The sequence below is a fragment of the Pelecanus crispus genome, chromosome 4, assembly GCF_030463565.1.
Source record: "Pelecanus crispus isolate bPelCri1 chromosome 4, bPelCri1.pri, whole genome shotgun sequence".
NCBI lineage: Eukaryota > Metazoa > Chordata > Aves > Pelecaniformes > Pelecanidae > Pelecanus > Pelecanus crispus.
Genome location: NC_134646.1, coordinates 41104671 through 41124003, shown reverse-complemented (window position 1 = coordinate 41124003; position 19333 = coordinate 41104671). Strand labels below are relative to the sequence as shown.

At 34.6% G+C, this 19333-nt stretch overlaps 1 protein-coding gene across 3 annotated transcripts in view; it reads left to right on the top strand.

The window, feature by feature from the left end:
* Positions 1-19071, top strand: part of FSTL5 (follistatin like 5) — a 303783-nt gene extending 284712 nt beyond the window's left edge. For all 3 annotated transcript variants that reach the window (XM_075709268.1, XM_075709267.1, XM_075709266.1), the window contains one exon: positions 18369-19071. In XM_075709268.1, the coding sequence (XP_075565383.1) occupies positions 18369-19071 (703 nt within the window). The remainder of the gene's footprint in view (positions 1-18368) is intronic.
* Positions 19072-19333: the final 262 nt, after the last annotated feature.

Genomic DNA, 19333 nt, shown 5'->3' with positions numbered 1-19333 from the left:
AAGAAATTTGCCCAGGCTTGCTCTTGGAAGTCTGAAGATTTCAAAGGGAAGAAATTATATGTTCAACTTGCATATCTTGAAAAAAGCCTGTCCTGCTGTCATCACTGGCTTTGTTTTGCCTCTGACATGCACTCACTGCCAATATATGTTGAATAATACCAAGAGAATGAATGAATGTAAAACATTGTTTTTCATGCAAACCATCATGCCCATATTGCCAGTGCACATGGCTTGAAAAAAAACCTCTCCCTCTCCCCCCAGTTGTGTTGAAAAGTTATCAGACTCTGGGGCCACAAAAGTAGACAGGATGAGATCTATTAATCTGTAATAAATGATGCAAATCTCAAGGGTTTTTTTTTTTTCAGTTATTATTCGGGCAACTGTATACAAAGCTTATTCTTTTGTAGACACACCCTTCAAAGAATTGAGTATATATATTTTCAATATTTGGCCTTATACATTTCCTGACAGGAAAGTTTTATTCCGTGAACTATTTTTTGTGCCAAAGCAGTTCAGAGCAACCAATGATCTTGTCCTTAATTGTCTGTTAATACCATTCCTTATCATAAAAACAGACATTTGCAATTAGTATGTGTGATGGCTGCAAAAAGATGACTTGTGCAATACTTATGAAAATGTATTCTTGGAAGCCTGAGGAGCAAAAAGGCTGATTATTTCAGCTCCACTGTTCGTAAATCAAAGTGAACAAAAGATGATTGGAATAAATTAAGGTCTATCATTACACTGCTGTAAAATGTTTCAAAAGCAGTATTAAATGAACTCACTGCAATGGAGTAACTCTAACTTTTTAGCTGTTTTAATCTTTTAGCAAGTATTTTAAATGTCGTATAGTTACCTGACCTAACAAGTAGAAGAATGAGCAATCGTCTCACTGGTGAGATGGCTTAGGATCTGAATAAAGTTAAAATATTGTCAGTTTATGTTTTTTCTCTCTTTTATTTCTCTGTTGTGTATGGTAATAGGGGAAGCAGTCTTTCTAAAATTATACTTATTCATTTGCACAAAACAGTCCAAAAACTAAGCTTCTTTAAGAGGTAGTTGGAATGTGTTACCAATGCATTCGTGTGAACCTTCTTAAATGAAACCCATGTGGGGTGGTGATTCAGTAAATTCACACTTCATTCCAGAGTTTAAGCCCCTACAGAGGTGTGAAGTAGCTGAAGTACTGTGAGAGCATTTTCAGTATTTCTATGCAAATAAGCAAATAGAAAATGCTATTTTGCTTCAAAAATCCTACATAATCAGAGAGAACCTTCTGTTCAATGGTTTGTAAGACATACAATGGAATTGGTAAATGCTGAGTCAAGTGTAGACAAGGTATCAACAAAAGCGGTAGAATTAATTTGGGGGTTGAATTTTTCACATAGATAATATGATTTAGCTCAAAGATAAGGGGCAATTTAATATTTTACAAATTCAGTTAACAAGACACATTAGGGGAGCGGGAAGTTTGAAACAGTTCTTAGTCATCAAGCTATAAACATATATAGGGCTACAGGGAAAATAACTTGAAAGCTTGAGGAATTGGAGAAAAAAGCTCAGTAGTACCAGGGCAAGCAGAGAAGATCTAGAAAGTAACTGCAATTTCTAATAATGATTGTGGAATCTATCAATGAATGCTACATGGCAGCACAGCACACAAAGGAGGTCCGTCTGGGTTAGGGGTTCACACTGCAGTCTGCCACCCTGTAAACTGTGTCTTTGTGGGAGTAGTGCTAAATGGAAGCCTTGTAGTCATTCTTTCCCCCTCTCTGTGTATTTGCCCCTGAAAAGGAGGACACTTCTTGTCCATAGATGTGTTGCTTTTGAAAAAGAAGCTCATAGGAACTTCTGGGAAAGATGGAGAGGAGACAGTAAAAAGTCTTTTTCTGCATCTTCTTTTGCTTTAAATAGCGGATTTTACAGTGTCTTTGTTCCAGAGGGAATATAAAGAATGAAAGATTAAGAGATTCAGTTCAGACCATTTAAATGCTCTGAAACTTACTTTGTTCAACTACCCCCATTGGCAACAGAAACTACTGTTGAAATAAGTGCCTCCTTAGAAAATGTGCAGGTACTCTTTAGTGTACCAAACCTATATTCTCTACTTCATTCCTCCTCTGTTCATGCATTCCTTCCCAAAAAGCTAGGAGTCCATAAATGTAGACACTATGTATCTTCAAACTAGGAAACTCCCAATCCTTTACGTACATACAAGATATGCTATGTGTCTAAACTTACGTTTCATCTGTATCCTCCTTCAGCTCCACTCTTATATTCTAACTCAAAAGGACCTGTGTTTTCAGGCTTTAAAATATTCTAGGCAATAAGGATTCCTGGCTGTGTCTGTGGAAAAACACCTACAGAAATTATGAAATAACTGCTAACAGTCCACAAATACAGTTAAGATTTGCTGCCACTGAAATCTGGCAAAGACCTGATGTTCTGAGGTGTGTATGACATCTTTTAATCCGGGTCTTTTTGGAATTCATGGAGAAAATATTTTGAATTTTAAAGTTCATTTTCAGCTCAGTGTTATGAAATCTAATTAATAATTAATTCCACATTTAAATGTAGCTAAAATATTTTTTTAATAATGTACTGAAATCTGTGATTGTTTCTAATCTTGCAATATATATGTATGCATGCACACACACACACATATATAAGAAATCAGTCTTGAAAACGATCTTTTTTCTGGAATCAATTATCCTGCATGTCTTTTCCCATGTCAGCTGATAATACAATACAAATGCTGCTTGACCAATTTATTCAACTCATGCTCCAAATCTTGTCCTCTTGGGTAGCTTGAGTAAAACTTCACAAAGCTCTCAAACTAAAAATGCCAGCTGTCAATAGAAAAAAAGATTATATCAAAAAACACTTCCATTTCAGTGTGTCTATTTAGAAATGAAAATTCCCATCAAATAGTTACTTAAAACATGAGATTGCAGCCAGTCTTTGTAGCGCTATAAAACTATAGCATCAGTAAAGAAAAATTCCTTATGTTCTACTTGTCTTTCCCCATTAGCTCAGGAAATGGCTAGAACCTGGCTTAAGTAAGTCTAGTCAGCGCTACTAAGGTGAAGGGGAGTTTTGATAAACAGTAAATGTTTTTTCACATGGTAAGTTTTTTCCCTTTTGCATGTGCAGAAGTCATTACAGGAATATTTTTACCTTTGGGGTAATATGATCTGTCCACCTGAACTGGCCAAACCAACCATTATTATAAATAAATAATTGTTGTACTTGTCTCCTAGTATCTATCTGCTTTTAAAAATTCAGCTTGTATCACTATGCGAAAACACATGACACAATGAAATGTATAAAACTGTAATCAACTATAAGAAGAAACTAATCCCTGCAATTATGGCACATAATTTCTTGTATCCAGTGATTAGAAGTTATCTTAGTGCTGCCTTAATTACTCATCGGTTTTCCAAATAAACCAAAATATAAAGATTAATTTATCAGCTTTGAGGCAATCTTAAAATTATGTGATTAACCATTTTGCTGTATGTTTGCTAATAAACTACTAGAGCCCAATTATTTAAAAAAATATATGCTGGGTCTGGCTTGGATGGAGTTAATTTTCTTAATAGCAGCCAGAATGGTGCTGTGTTTTAGATCTGTGAGTTTGGAATAGTGAAAATTTGTTAATAAATTTTAATTTGCACATTTTTATTTTTAAATGTTTAGAATAGATTTTTATTCATTACATTTAAGCTTTCCTATTTGATGTTATGTTACAAACCTATCTTTTAAGTTTTAGTAAAGCTGAGATGCTTGTATGATCATATGAATCAGACTTAAAGGAAACTTCTAAGTCTACATGCATAGACTGTTTTGTCTGTATTCCTTCCATGGGTTCCCATCTGTCAGCATGCAACATTTTCTTGTGGATAAAATATCCAAACTTCCATCTTAACAGAGCCAACAACAACAACAACCCCCACCCTCTGTATTATCTACAAATTCAACAGAAATGTAATCTCTGGTGCTTTTATGTGCCAAAATACGTGTTTTATCATATTTTTATATTAAAAAAACCCCTTTTTTTGGTTCAGTCTAATATTTTCTTGATTTGGGTCACTGGTAAAAAAAAAAAGGAGAGAGAGAAAGGAATTGTGGTAAAAGTCAGTATTTGTTCTTTTGAATATTCACGTATCCCCACCTATAACAGTCTGTGAACTTCATTTTTTAAATGAAAAAAAAGATCTTCTGAGACTGTTTTGACATACATAATTTATCACCTTTGTAATCCTTACCTCTAACTCATTCATTTTTTACTAGTGCTATTTCTTTTGGCATGTATAAATTTGGCTGTGCATTCCATATGACATCTGCCCACCTCGATGTTACCACATTTTCTGGAGTGCCAGATCTTCTTAATCCTATCCTACCTTGTACTGACACTCAGGACCATCTTTAAGAATGTTTTGTTCACTGTGTCTGTGTAGCTAGCCCTTTCTTTGACTTTTATTGCTTTAAAAATGAAGTGATTTTTTTTTTTTTATTAAATTCCTAGCTCTCCTTCCTTACAAGGTACAAGAAAGAAAAACACATTTGCTGCCAAGACTACAAATATACTTCTTCTGAGAATAAGTTCCTTTATAATATAACACAGTTTCATATATTCCTGGATTCTAAAAATCTAGAAATTAAGATGCTTTCCTTTGTCCTAAAATTTCTTGGATTATTTTCTTGTGAACACTGTAATCATTAGACTACAATTTGCAATAATTACAAAGTGTATTGTATATGCGCATGTTGCAAGTGTTCCACAAGACATCCCTTCAACAGTTCATAGACTCCTGCATCCCTAGTACCCTGAAAAGTCAGGATTTATCCCTACTGTGTTCAAATATACACTAAATGTGAGTCAGAAGTCATGAGCTATTTGTGACATGTTAAAACAAGTCAGCTCTTCCAGCAAGATCTAAAAAGATGACTGAAGAAACCACCACAGTATCTGGCCAGCTATGGGGAAACTTTCCCGATTGTTCTTTACACATGGGTCATTTGAAGATATTCTTCAACGTGAATTTAGGTTGACAGTCCATTTGTTTCCTCTGGATCTCTAGTGAGATATGACTTAAGCTCTCAGCAAGTAAAATCTTAAGCTGAAATAGTAATAAAATAAAATAGAAAAAAAAAAAAAAAGAAAAAAATAGAAATCATGAATAATAATATAACTTTAAAAGGATTTCAGGCAGTATACTGTTTTTGTTATCAATATGAGAGTTTAGATAAGAAATTTTTAGTTTTCTCTTGTAAACACTTACATGATTTACCCAGCTGAGTTACAGAAGACAATTTGCATAGTGTTTCCCAAGAGTAAATGTTTGAAAGATTGTATCACTTGTGATTTTTCTGCCTGAAAATTATTACAATAAGAATGAGGATTTTGTTGATGGTACTTACAATGTCATTCACTTTGGCTCAGCAGCATTCAATTTGTGGCACTCATTTTTTAGAGTCCAGAGCTAATCTTATTAAATATGATGTAACATAAACTCAGAAACTATGCTTCCATTATTGTCCATTACTGAAGGCTTACTAATGCTCAAAAATTATATATTTTATAACATTAATTCCTCTCTCTGTTGCTTATTGTCTAGGAATGGAAATTTTTCTATTCAAATTCAAGCTCCAAGCACAAAGCTTAATTTTAGGAGATCCTTTTATTCTAAGAACATAGCACTTGTCAGGATTCCTTCAAGCCCTTGTAGAAATGATATTTCTTCCCTTCTGTCTTGCATGGCTGTCTTGAAGTTCTTGATATCCTTATTTTTCCAAAATATGGTCAGTAGGTGCTGAAAGAGAAAAAGAAAGAGCGAAAGAAAAAAAGAAAGAAAGAAAATAATTTTAGTATGTTTGGCCATCATTGACTGTGGGGTCTCAGCCATCCAACTTAATCCTCTCTACACTGAATTCCCTCACTGAGAATGGAAATAGAGAAATCATGTTCACTTCTATGAGGTATGTACAAAGCAATAGCGAAAAAAAAAAAAGAAAAAAGAAAAAGTTCTTTAGTGTTTTCAGAACAAATCTGTGAATATCAGTCTCTGAAATCTTGGAACACTTACTATAAAGATCACTTCCCATTCATTCAGATCTCTCAGGTGATGTTCAGCTGTTGTTATCACCTCTGTGAAGTACAGCAGGCCTTTTGTGGGATTCCCCCCACCACCCCCACCCCAGCCTTTGCTGTATTCATCCCTCTTCTATTTCAGTATATTTTAGGGACTAATCAGTAATTTTATCATTACTAAGAGAATCCGCTCCCATAGATCTAAAAATGTTGGTTTTATAGATCTTACAATTTAATATTAAGTTCCTTTCTGAATTAATCTATGAAGATCTATATTTCTTTGTAACAATATTATCAAGTAAACTTGTGAAGCGCATATGACTTCTGATGGATTAGATCTCTCTGGCATCCATTTTTCATCCTAAAAAGGTATTCCTAAATCTTCATCTATAATTAAGAATAAAAGTAGTATTGATTTTCATTGAAAGGAAGTTATATCTATATATTAATTTTCCTCTTTCCTCCCATGTCAGTCATACATTTCAGAGAATTTCTGTTATTGTATAGACAATTTTTTTCTTCTAATTTGAAAGGCACAGATGAGATATTCAATATGCAAGTCTGTAAGAACTCAGAAACCTGAAGTTTTGAAAACCCAGAACTTCTTGCTAAGCAAGAGTATAACTAAATAGTCAATACTTTTAGAAAATGAGACCTGCCATCAAATTCCGTTCTTCATCAGAACTGACCTTTTCATTCATCTAACGGAACTGATAGTGATGACCTTGCTTTACCCTAAAATTGTTCATTTTCCATACGAGTGACCTCACAACTTTCTGTTCTGTGGTTTTTAATTTTCTTTTTTTGACCAGTTTTTTCCCCATTTCTATTTCTTAGGAATACTATGTTAATATTTCCCCGGTACTTTATCACAGTCACACATTACTGCTGCAAATGTTATTTCTACCTTTGTTAATGTGGTTTAACCCAGCAGGCAGCTAAACACCACACAGCCTTTTGCTCACTCTCCCCCTCCCCAGTGGGATGGGGGAGAGAATCGGAAAAAAAAAAAGTAAAATTCGTGGTTTGAGATAAAGGCAGTTTAATAGGACAGAAAAGGAAGGGATAATAATAATAATAATAAACAAAATAAGTGATGCACAATGCAATTGCTCACCACCCGCCAACTGATACCCAGCCAGTTCCCGAGCAGTGATCGCTGCCCCCCAGCCAACTCCTCCCATTTCCTAAACTTTTAAAATCGGTAGCTATAGCATGATTACTAGCCACGTTCCATTATATTTAGTATTACTTGAAAAATATATTATAATTTGCAAATACAATGTCTGAATGAGAGCTATTAAAAATATGATGCGATTCCATCTTGATATTTTGCAGTAGACTATGGTGTTAGTTCTAACAGACTATGTCAAATACTTTAATAGGGACATGAAAATGTAGTTCACTCAGATATAGTGATAAACCAAGTTGCTTTGGGAAAATTCATTTATAAGATTTGCATGCAATTCTCAGAGCTCTGCAAAACCCTAAGAAGATAAAAATGAAAGGCAGACTCTGAAGAGCTTTTATTTGTCTTTTTGATGACTCTCTAGCCTTGAGAAAATATTGAAGCTCATCATTATGTTTGGAAAAATACACTTTTTGTGGAAAGCAAAAAAGCTTATCACTTGAGAGGACAAGGAAGGGTCATCACTTTCAAGGATCCTACCATTTGACCAGAAAAAGCATCAGTGGGCTCCTCATAGGCAAATTTGGAAGATACAAGATTGTGCAGAGAGGAGCAGTGAAAACGTTTGGAGCATGAGGACTGAAGCCCAGAATATGTGAGGCAAAAATTATTTTTACTCATCCACTCCTGGTGTCAGAAGAAAAATCATTGTTCTCCCTATATCTCAACTGCAGACTGACATATTATACCTGGTGTATATACACACATACATGTAGATGTATATTTATGTTATGTAACACATGCACTTTTTATATCAAATAATACACACCTCCATTAAAACTCTGCAGACTGGGAGTAAGTAGACTGCAGGTATGTGTCCTGTTTCATGCAGTCTCAGCACTGCGTTGGTGTGGGTTTTTCCCCCTTTAATCCCTCCCTCTGTCCCCTAGGATTTAGATGACAGAAGAAGGGTCTGAAGACAGGGGAATTCTTAGATTCCTAAGGATCTTTTGCTATACGCCTATACACAGTTGTAACAAAATGGTAGAAGAATCCTTGTCATTTTTAATCAGCATTACATTAAATAAGAAATACAACTCACAAGATAAGCATTTGCCCTATGCCTGTATCAACTGCCTTCAGACAAGGCTGGACACTATACAACATCCTTGTGTAATGGCTATGTATTTTGGTTTGAAAACAATGTCAACCCTTTCCAGATATGGAAAGGGATATTAGAATGTGACACTGCTGAAGTTCAGGCAATAATTACCAACCTTCTGGCTTCGGGAATAAGTTTCTCATTAAGCCTTTCCCCAGTACTAGAAAATAGGAAAAATTTTACTTAGGTACTACTGGGATGAAGATGGGGAGTTATGCACATAATTGTGATGTCTTGTAACCAGGAAACCTTCTATAGAACTGGGTGAGTCACTAAAGATTTCAGTCAAATTTCTGTTTTTCAGGTTCCTTTATCACTACCAATACATAACTCATTCTACCAATGATATTTCTACAATACATTTTGTAATTAATTTATTGAAATCTAGTTTCTTGTTGTGGAACAAACCCATGGAAAACAGAGTGGGAAGCTGTACACATTTTAAATTGTTTACTCATATGCAGAGCATTTTTGGCATAGATAGAAAGAACAATGATGTAACATATATAAGAACAGTGAGATATTTAAGAGGAAAAAGGTGTTCTTGTTCATTCCTCAAAAGCAAAATTTTCCCATTGTGCTATGCAATAGTCAAAGCTACTTAGGCTGAACAGACTTGATAAAGAACTTGACAGGAATTTTATATAAAACCAATATTATTTTTTCAAAAACATAATGAACTATTTTTCTACAATAACAGGGGGATTGGATCTGGTTTGAAAGTAGCTCACCACCTTAAAGGACAGTGATTGAATAAGTATTTTGGACAGTGCAAGGGAGCTAGCTATATAAATCCTGTTGTGGTGACATACTCTGCACTTGCATATTTTTTCATAATTGAAAGTCATCTTTTGTATACCATGTGAAGATTTATATTAAAGAAAAATTTGTTTTTACCCTTTATACCTGTCACAAACAATTGAACTTAAGGGGATGGAAATTTCATGAAGAGTAATGTGAAAATTGGATTTGGTAAGACAGAGGAGAGTAAAACTTTTAAAACCTGGTAAAGTGGATGTATAACAATAATACCCAGTAAGATTTCCAAAATTAATACCTTTTAAAATATGAGTTTAAATTTCATGCTTCATGGCATAAGTTACTTCTCAATGATGCGCAAGTTCCTGCGAGCAAGTTATTCCAAACCCACTTGTTGAAAGATTTCCCGTACTCTGAGGCATTTGATACTCTGATAAAAGAGAGAGGAGGAGTTTTGGTAGAGCATTAATCTGACTTGCTATATAGATTCCTTTGTTTGTCAGCTTGGCAATGAGAGTTTTCAGGTTAACAGTTTTGTAAGTAGTTAGGGAAATAGGATAGTGATAATTATGATAACTATTTTAGGAAAAAGAATGATACAATTCATGGGTTTACTGTTCACTGTTTTTGTGTTACATACAGGCTTACAGTTCCATAAAACTAGGACCCAAATCCCATATTTTAAATTCATTTAAAATATTTTAAACATACTTTTAAAAATCTGGTCTTGAATGTATATTGTGAGACAATAGAAGAAGTAATAATTTATGACGTTGTTAACTTAGTCATTATAATTATTCTACCTACTATGTGGGTGGGTTTTTTCATTAAAATTAGGAAAATAAGGTATTCATCTGTATAAGCTTCCCTCATTTTTTTAAAATCCATTTTGCAATTAACACCTTTTAGGATGTTCTTCCTGTGTCTTTTAAGTTAGTTTGGACAAGTCATTTTTATCTACCTCAGTTTCCCTTTGTCTGGGTAGTGTGAAGCTCATTAGCTTTTATGGAAAGTTAATGACTCCAGTGGTGGGTTGACCCCAGCTGGCAGCTAAGCCTCCACCTAGCAGGAGCAATGGCTACTTTGGAAGGAGTTTTATTGTTGAACATGATGTTATAAGGCATGGAACTCTTTGGTCAGTTAGGGTCCGCTGTCCCAGCTGTGTCATCTCCCAACCTCTTGCCCACACCCAGCCTGCTCGTGGGGAGGGCAGATTGAGTAACAGAGAAGGCCTTGATGCTGTGCACACACTGCTCAGAAATAACTAAAACATTGGTGGGTTATCAATACTTTCATTCACAAATCTAAAACACAACACCACACAGGCTGGTATGAAAAAAATAAATCCATCCCAGCTAACCCCAGTATACTATTCACGCAGAAAGTACTACAGAGTTGGTAAGTAGTATTATTCCTATTTCTCTTAACTATTGGTCACAATGTATCATTGAAAATCTGAGATTAAAATCTTTATTACTCATTCATATGGAGTGAGTGAAGAAAGAAACAATCTCAGATTTCACAGTTCTAGCATATAGTCCAGTTGGAGCGATATACCCACAGGTTACAGATTTACTTGCATTAACTGTACAATAAATGGAAATGTGAAGATTTGCTTTCATGTCTTGCAGGCTTGAGTTGCACAGGATCCCAATATGCACTCTGACAAACGCCTTTATATGCTGTCTGATACTGTACATGATTTCACCGCATAGAAGAGACATGAGTGTTGAGATTCTCATAAATATTAATCAGGGATTAATGAACGGTGGGAGGCTTCTGCATATCAGTCTATATGAGAGGAAACTTTGCATTAAATACACCACCATCTAGCTATAAATCATTTGGGAAAAGTGAAAGTACTCTCAAGTATCACTTGTTGTTTTCGAACAGCCTAATCATAAAGACCAGGCTAACGGTACATAAGCAACAGACACAATTTCATCACATGATTATGAATGGCTGTATTTTTTTTAATCCTTTTAGAAAATGAAGTGCTTTTGAAAAGTTATAAGATTATTGTAGCTTTGGGGGTTGAGTTCACCTATCCACAGAACAGAATGAAGCATAGAGTAGTAGTGCAGACTTCTTTACTCAGATTTAATAGCTTTGTTTTATTTGAAAGAAAAAAAAAATTAGGATAGTGAAAGCTCAGCCTATGCACTTGCTGATTTGGTTTACTGAGACCTCCATCAAAACTCTCTTACTAATATAAATTTTGTGAAATGTCCCTATTACACTGGGCCTATAGACACTACTGGAAGACAACTTTTTTTACAGCTCTGGTAAATCACTCTTTTTTATTACACACAGCTTTTTTGGGTCCCCCAATCTATTAACTTGTGTAATCCACAGCTGTCTTTAATCTTAGTGATTTGCAATACTGTTTTCTGACAAATTTGGTAAGTACTATTTTTTTACCCTTGCTCTTGCCTCCTCATCACAAAGATGAAGGCCAACCTGGCAATGAAAGCAGAGTTAATAATCTGACACTGGCATGCTGAGAAGGTTCTTAATACTGGACAGAAGGGAAGTACAGACAGATTCACCTGGTGGTTAGAAGGCAGCAATTAGGTTATTGGACAGTGGGATAAAATTTATTTGCAACTGATCATTACTATGTGCAAGCAGGTGAGTATTCTGAAGCAGGTCTCTGTGATCTATCACTGTTCCTCCAACCTATCCACCATGATCTTGTACATTTAGATCAATAAACCTCAAAGGAATGACCATCCCAGGCTTAGAACATCTTTCTTCCCAAGTGAAATTATAGCTGTTATAGTTGTATAGTTGTAACATTATACAGGCAATGCAATTCACAAACTTCCTGAATTTGGAGTCCGTTGTGATGTCTAGGGAGACATTTATTTTGAAGGTGTATGTGTGTGTATGAAAGACCGGTAATTGAAAAGTTATTAACAACTCACATGTGAAATTCACAATTAATTAAGATCAGAAACAGTGTGAGATTAATTTTTAAAAAAACCTTTTTTTTTTTTTTTAATACAGTGAATATAAAAGTGGCATCTAAACCTCAGGTCTGCAGAAAGTCAGATTCCTCTGCATATCATGGGGGTTTTTTGTGTGTGTGTATGAGCTATAGTATTGCGTCAAATCACAATTAATATAATGAGATTTGAAACAGTTGGCTGCTTCTTAAAATCTCAGCATCAAATGGCTGAGTAGCACAAGATTAAAATCTACTGTACTTATGCAATTTTGATTGTATCAACAAAGCCAAAAAATTGGTGTTTCATATATTCACAGGATAGAAGACCACGAGAACATCTTGTCTGACTTTCTGTATATACCATAGATTTTAAACATTTCAAATGGTCATCCAGAGATTCAGATAATGAATCTGATATTTCTAAATCTACATCTGCTTGGGTTTGGCCAATTCTTCCAAAAAGAGCATAGTCTTTACCTGGCGATTCCTACCAAAGAAAATTCATCACCCCTGAGATGGTTTGTTGCAATGGTTTATCATCCCAATTGTTAGAAAAAATTACCTATTTCTAATTTAAATTTGTGTGGTTTCAGTATGCAATCATTATGATAATTCCTCTGTGAAATTAAAGTCATTACTGAACAGTATGTTCTCTCCGTTCAGGTGTATATATATATGTTGTAAATAATTCTATTTTTCATAAGCTAAATATATTGGACTCTCTCAGACTCTTGCTTAAAATCATTGCTTCCATTTCCATCCCTCAAATAATTTTCAGATTTTTCCTTGCCCCTAACTTTTTAATATTCCTTTTTAGAAGGGCAGAAATAAAACAACATAATTTGGTCTCCCCAGTGTCAAATACAGATATGAGACTGTTGCATTATTCTTACTCACCTCTCTCTATATATTCCCCCAAGGACTGTACAAGGGCTTTTGGGTCTTTTGTTTTTTGGCTCATCAGACTCAGATCTCCGATTGACCTGCATATCTGCTATGATCCTTAAATCCCTTCACAGTCGTTACTTTTCAGGATATTGTTCTATATGCATGTCCTGCATTCCTCATTCACATGTAAAGTTGCTCGACTTTACACTTGGTTATGTTTTAACACATTTTGCTTAAATGAGCAACTGACTAATATAATGACTTTCCTGTCAGTATTTAGTGTTATGGACACATATTTACATCCAAATTGCCTGCGAAAGTTTTGTGAAGTATCAGATTTGGTACCAAGCAGAAGTAAAACTTCCCTGCAAAATGATGATTCTGCATTGACAACTACTTTTTATTGCAGAGAAATTATTTTTCCTTCAGGTATCAGTTTTTATTCCAAGAAAGGTATGCCCTCCCGATTTTCAGTTACCTTCAGCAAGGTTTTTTAATAAAAAAAATTAAATTAGGTTTGTCTGACAAAGTTCATTTTTCCATAAACCCATGTTGACTGCATTATGTTCACATTTTTCTGTAGTTGGTTCTCATATAATCTATTTTATTATTTCCTTGGGATATGCATCAAGCTATTCAGCTTAGCTGGGATACCTGGCTTTATCTTATGAATATTTCAACAATCTTCTTCTAGACTTTCCAAATTTTTCTGTTATTCTGAGAGTTATTAAAATGTTAAGAGCTAGTCAACTCTTTCAAAATTATCAGGAACAAATTATCTAACCTGACAGATATAAGTTCCTATAGAAAATCTGTTTATCATCTTCGTCAGTTGCTAGTGGCTTGGAAAGTACTTCCTCATCTTTAGGTAACAAAAGTATAATTTTTCATTCTTTGGGCTTTTTTTTTTTTTTTACTAAACGAGACATGGAATCATTAGCCTTCCTTATCAGTTTTCTTTGCTTCCCCTTTTCCCTTCTGTATCTTCCCTCCAGAACTTCCATTACACCTCTGCCTAGCAATTCTCATAGACTAAGAATCAGTTACACAAACCTCACAGACACATGAACAGACCTCTCTCTTGATTTGTTCAGCTTCTCAAAACCCCAGCCACACAGCTCTCACTGAGAGAGGCAGACAAACAAATATATCAAACACACAGCTTGCCAAAACCTTTTACATCCAAGAAGATTGGCATCTTTGAAACTATTTTTTTTTCCCTACTTCTTTTTAATCTATATTATTGGGCTGTTTGAGTATTTATGTCTCTGTCCAGCTTTACTGAATTTTAATTGGGGCACTGAAAAGTTACAGGCAATATGACAGGCTGAGAAAGAATTGTTTGAAGAATAGTATTGGATATTTAAATCCTATTAGTTCTAATAAAGTACTTTTGGCAGACATAATTCTTGTTCTGGGGAAGGGTAGGTTCTTCATGAAGGTTTACCAGCTTCCCACTTTGGATCTTCTCTCTCACCCAGGTCCAAAGTTCTGTCTAATTTTAATATTCACGAACATTATTTTGACAAAGTGATTTCCTATATTCTTATTCAAAAGAATATATCTTAGTTGTCTGTACTTGCTCCCAACTGTCTTTTTAGGACCTCAGTTGCAATGGTAGTCTGTAGCATTGATCAGTTAGAAACCGTATTGGGCCTTAGATAACCTGTATTTTCACTCAGACTTTGCCAACAGATCATTATATAGCCTTAGGCAAGTCATTCAGCTTCTTTCTTCACTTGCTCTAATATTTGTAAAGTGCTTAAAAATCAGTAAGTAAAAACTGCTACTTAAGTTCAATGTATTATTCTGCTTACATAGCTGATCTTTTAGTGTACTCACCTCCAAAAACATTATCTTCTAGGCTAACTTTACATTTGCAACCGAAGTAGTGGGGTTTTAAAATCTGAACTAGAAAAAATTATAAAGCAAAAAGTCTTTAGCATGTTAACATTATGAGAAAGTAGAATTATATTTTTCCAGGGTTAGGTCATTTTCATCAGCTGGGATAATCTTTAAAATAAACAGATTTTTCAAGCAGCACAAAGATTTTGTCGTCTTTTTGCTTGTCAGGTTGATATGTAATATATGAAATCAATTGTTTAAGGGTTTGTCCATTTAAAAATATATTTAGATTCTTAAATTTGTTTTGTAGTAGAAAATGGTTAAAAATTCGTAACATTTTTCAATTACTTGTGTTTTCTCTCAAGTGGGGTAGAAACTAGAGTGCAGGTCAAAACATACAGTGAAATTTTAAGTTTTTTTCCTGAGTTAAATAAAGGTACCATGAAATATGATGGACACACATATACAATAAAATGTATCAAATGTGTTTGAATGTTAAATGACTGATTTATTACAGAAAACAATTTTTAACTATGTTTAAAACAGTTTCTGGAAACAATAGGCCAGACTTTCAAAAGTATTTATGTATTTAATCATATAGATGCTGTCTGATGGGATTTTCAAAATCACATAATTGCTTTTGTGTATGTTTATTTATATCTGAAAATGTCACTTGGATATAAGTCTGTGTTTTAAGTACCTACATAAGTTAAAAACAGTTTTGTGAGAGCCTTTTCTTTCTCTTTTAAATAAGATTTCCTGTTTTTCCCCATTACTTTGTATTGGTATACTGGAAGAGAAAAATAATGTTTCAAACCCGAAGTCAGCTTACCAAACTCAAACAAAAAAAAAAAATTGTGGTCACTATTGAAATTGAGATCAAAAGTAATTAAAGGAAAAAATGCCTACACTCTGCATTTTTGTCCTGTGTTATGCCATTCCACAATAATCACAGATTCTCCCATGTATCCAGCTTCTCCCTCTAAAAATACCCTAATCTTTCTTGCATGTACCAACCATCTTCTTGCACAGCAGTATGTCCACTTTTCTCCATGTTCCTTCTCTATGTTTTCTAACCTGCCACCTGCACACGTTAAATCTAAGCCATAGGATGAATTCCTGTTGAGTTCACCCCACGCTTCCCTCTGCAAGAGCATGGTTATCCTCCACTCAGCCACCAGTCTACATCACATGAACACCCCCCCACATTACAACCTCTGCTCCTCAGATGCGGCCAATGGATTCCAAAGCACTAACACTGGAGTAGGGCAGGGATGAAGAGAGCGCGGTCTGTATGTAATTACATGAACCTAATTGCTTTAGAAATAGGGCTGAAGATTGATTATATACAATAAACTTGACAGGTCAACAGTTTGGCTGAGTTTATATTGTGTATAATATTAACTCTAACATAACTTTCTGTATTTGTTTTTGTTGCTTTTACATTTTCTGATTTTTTAGTGCTAGATTTAGCAATCTAGATATTTCAGTTTTGTTTTACATTTGATATTGATGAAACCAAATGTGACAATAATGTCTAGCTCTCAATCAATTCACATCCAGAAAAAAGTCCTTTTAAGATGGTTTTTTTGATTATTGTTTTGCAGGAGTAAAGATTAAGTAGCAGATATGTGTAAGTCATTGTCCATAATGTTGTGAACGCTTTTGGACAGTTAACTGATTGTTGCTTTACATTGGAGGCTGTTATGTAAAAGACAATCAATAAGCTATTGTCCTATATTCTATTGTCCTTTTCTAACCACTGTTCATGTGTGTAACATTGGTTATTTAACACTGTGGTATACCATAAACATCTGAAATGTCAGAATGTTGCTTGCTATTTAACCTCTTCTATTACAGGATGATTCTGTACCTAATACAGTACAAGTTTGTTTCTCGTGACCAAAAAATGCTTGCTACATTATAACAGAATCAGGAATCAATGACTTTATGCCTGCCCAAAAAGATTAAGAAAAAGATAATATTAAATGGCCAAAACAGCTAAAAATCAAATTCTGCCTGATGATCCTAGTCTTCCTCTATGACAGAACAACAGACCTTGTGGCTAGAAAAGTAGCAGCAATTGTCAAGTTATCTTGACGTAACTTTCGTAAAGGTTCACTCACCCATTTTCTAACCAAGACAATTTAATTCAGATTGCATATAAGTGGTTGAATAATCAAAGACAAAAATGATCTCATAATCAACTCAACTTGTAATCGCAGGTAGTCTGTTTCACACTGGCCCTTCTTTGGGTGGGAGCTGGACCAAATGAAATCCAGAGGTCCCTTCCAATTGAAATCATTCTATAATTCTGTGATCCTATGATACTGAAGCAGTACGCAAGGATTTTAGAAGTTGTTACTAAAATTAAAATGTTCTTATATCAATTCAATAGGAAGTGCAAATATAATTCACCCTGTCTTATGTTGGAGGGACGCACTGAACCATGTCCTGAAACCTTTTTGCTTGTTACTTTGGTGGTTCACTGATTGGTAAACGTATTGGGGTTGCAAAGTATAGTGTGAAAATTTTGTGCTATTGTTCCAACCATGTTGGAACATTCTGGCTGTCATAGTGCTTTGTATCAACAGTATGTGAAAGGTATTTTTAGATTATATATCAGCATGCAGCTTCATTCTTAGGATCAAAGATTCAGAGGAAAACATTATGATAAGAAATGTGCCAAAGGAAAACAGCTGTTTGGGAAAAGTGCTGTGAAAGCTACTTAGTTTATAAGCAAAACTAATATTCTTTCACATGACCATAATATTTAGAGTGGTGTTTTTTCCATATATACAGTCAAATGACTGTGCAGTCAGAATTTATACGTTAACATTAGAGAATAATCATATAGTGCATATTTAAAATGTTACAAACATTGAGCTCTAGGATTTTCAAGTTTAATCATATTATTCACGTTCAGTGAATGTATAGATGTATGAATGTATGTTCCTTGATGTATAGAAAAGCATAAAGGGTCATTTCAATTGTAAGAAATATGGGGCTTGGATAGTTGGGAGGCATAAATCTAAATCCTTTTACAATATTCATTATTTCTACTGGATCAAAATGAGGAAGATTCAGATAATTATCTGAATAACAATGAGCCCTAGGTTAAGTTGATGTTCCCAAGAAAGTTGAAGAACTATATGAAGTGAATTAAAAGATGTGGGATGTATTCTCTATTGATATTTAATGTTTTTCTCCTTCCTGGCTTTTATAAAACTTATAGCTGAATAGATATGCTCAGATTAATGTTTACCTTTTCCCCTATGTCAACAGAAAAAAACAATTTTCCCATTAATCAGATAAATGTTTTTTAGGAATTTTATTTGATGAACTCTAATTACAATTGCAAGAACACTAAATATTAAATATTATAAAACTGCTTAATATCTGAAACTTCTGAAGCTGAGATACGTAACAATACGCTGTTGCACATATTAACTCATCTACTTTGCTTATAATGGCTTTCCCCATTTGTCCATAATGCACACAATAGCTCTGACTTTCTTTGATTTTGTGCTTTTTCTTTCAGGTTTGGATTTATTCTTCATAAGGACGAACCTGTGCTCCAGAAAATTGATCTAGAAACTATGTCGTACATCAAGACAATTAGTTTAAAGGATTATAATTGCATTCCTCAGTCTCTGGCTTACACACATCTTGGAGGATATTTTTTTATCTGCTGTAAGCCTGATACTACTGGGGCTGTCTTACCGCAGCTTATAGTGGATAGTGTTACTGATTCTGTGATTGGATACAATGGCGACATAACAGGCACGCCACATATGTCTCCAGATGGACACTACCTTGTCAGCATTGATGATGCAAAAGGTCTCATGAGGATCCAGTCCATAACAATGAGAGGAGAAATACAGGACGCATTTGACATTCACACTAATTTGCACATATCTGATGTAGCTTTTCAGCCATCATTCACTGAAGCTCATCAATACAATGTCTACTGTAGCTCCAGCACGCAAACTGATGTTCTTTTCGTGGAGCTCTCCTCTGGCAAGGTTAAGATGGTGAAGAGTCTGAAGGAGCCTGTCAAGGCAGGCGAATGGCTTTGGAACAGTAAGAACCGTCTTATAAAAGACAGTGGCCTTTTTGGTCAGTATCTCATGACCCCTTCCAAGGAATCTCTGTTTATCCTGGATGGACGGCTCAATAAGTTAAATTGTGAAATCACTGAAGTTGAGAGAGGCAACACAGTAATTTGGGTTGGGGAAGCATAAGGATCTGTGTTAGATATTTACTGAATTAATAGTTTTACAGTACATTGCACTTAAATTACACCATTTTTCAAATTTCATTTTAAATTTTTAGACCCTTCTATACCTGCTATTTCTTTGACTTGAACACAATTTGAATCAACTTCCACATAACAGTTACTAAAGCAATGACTATTTGATAATAGTACTCCTTATTAATTATCAGCTGAGATTGTGGTGTTTGACTGAAATGACTAAATATTGAAATTGATTATAAATATCATAT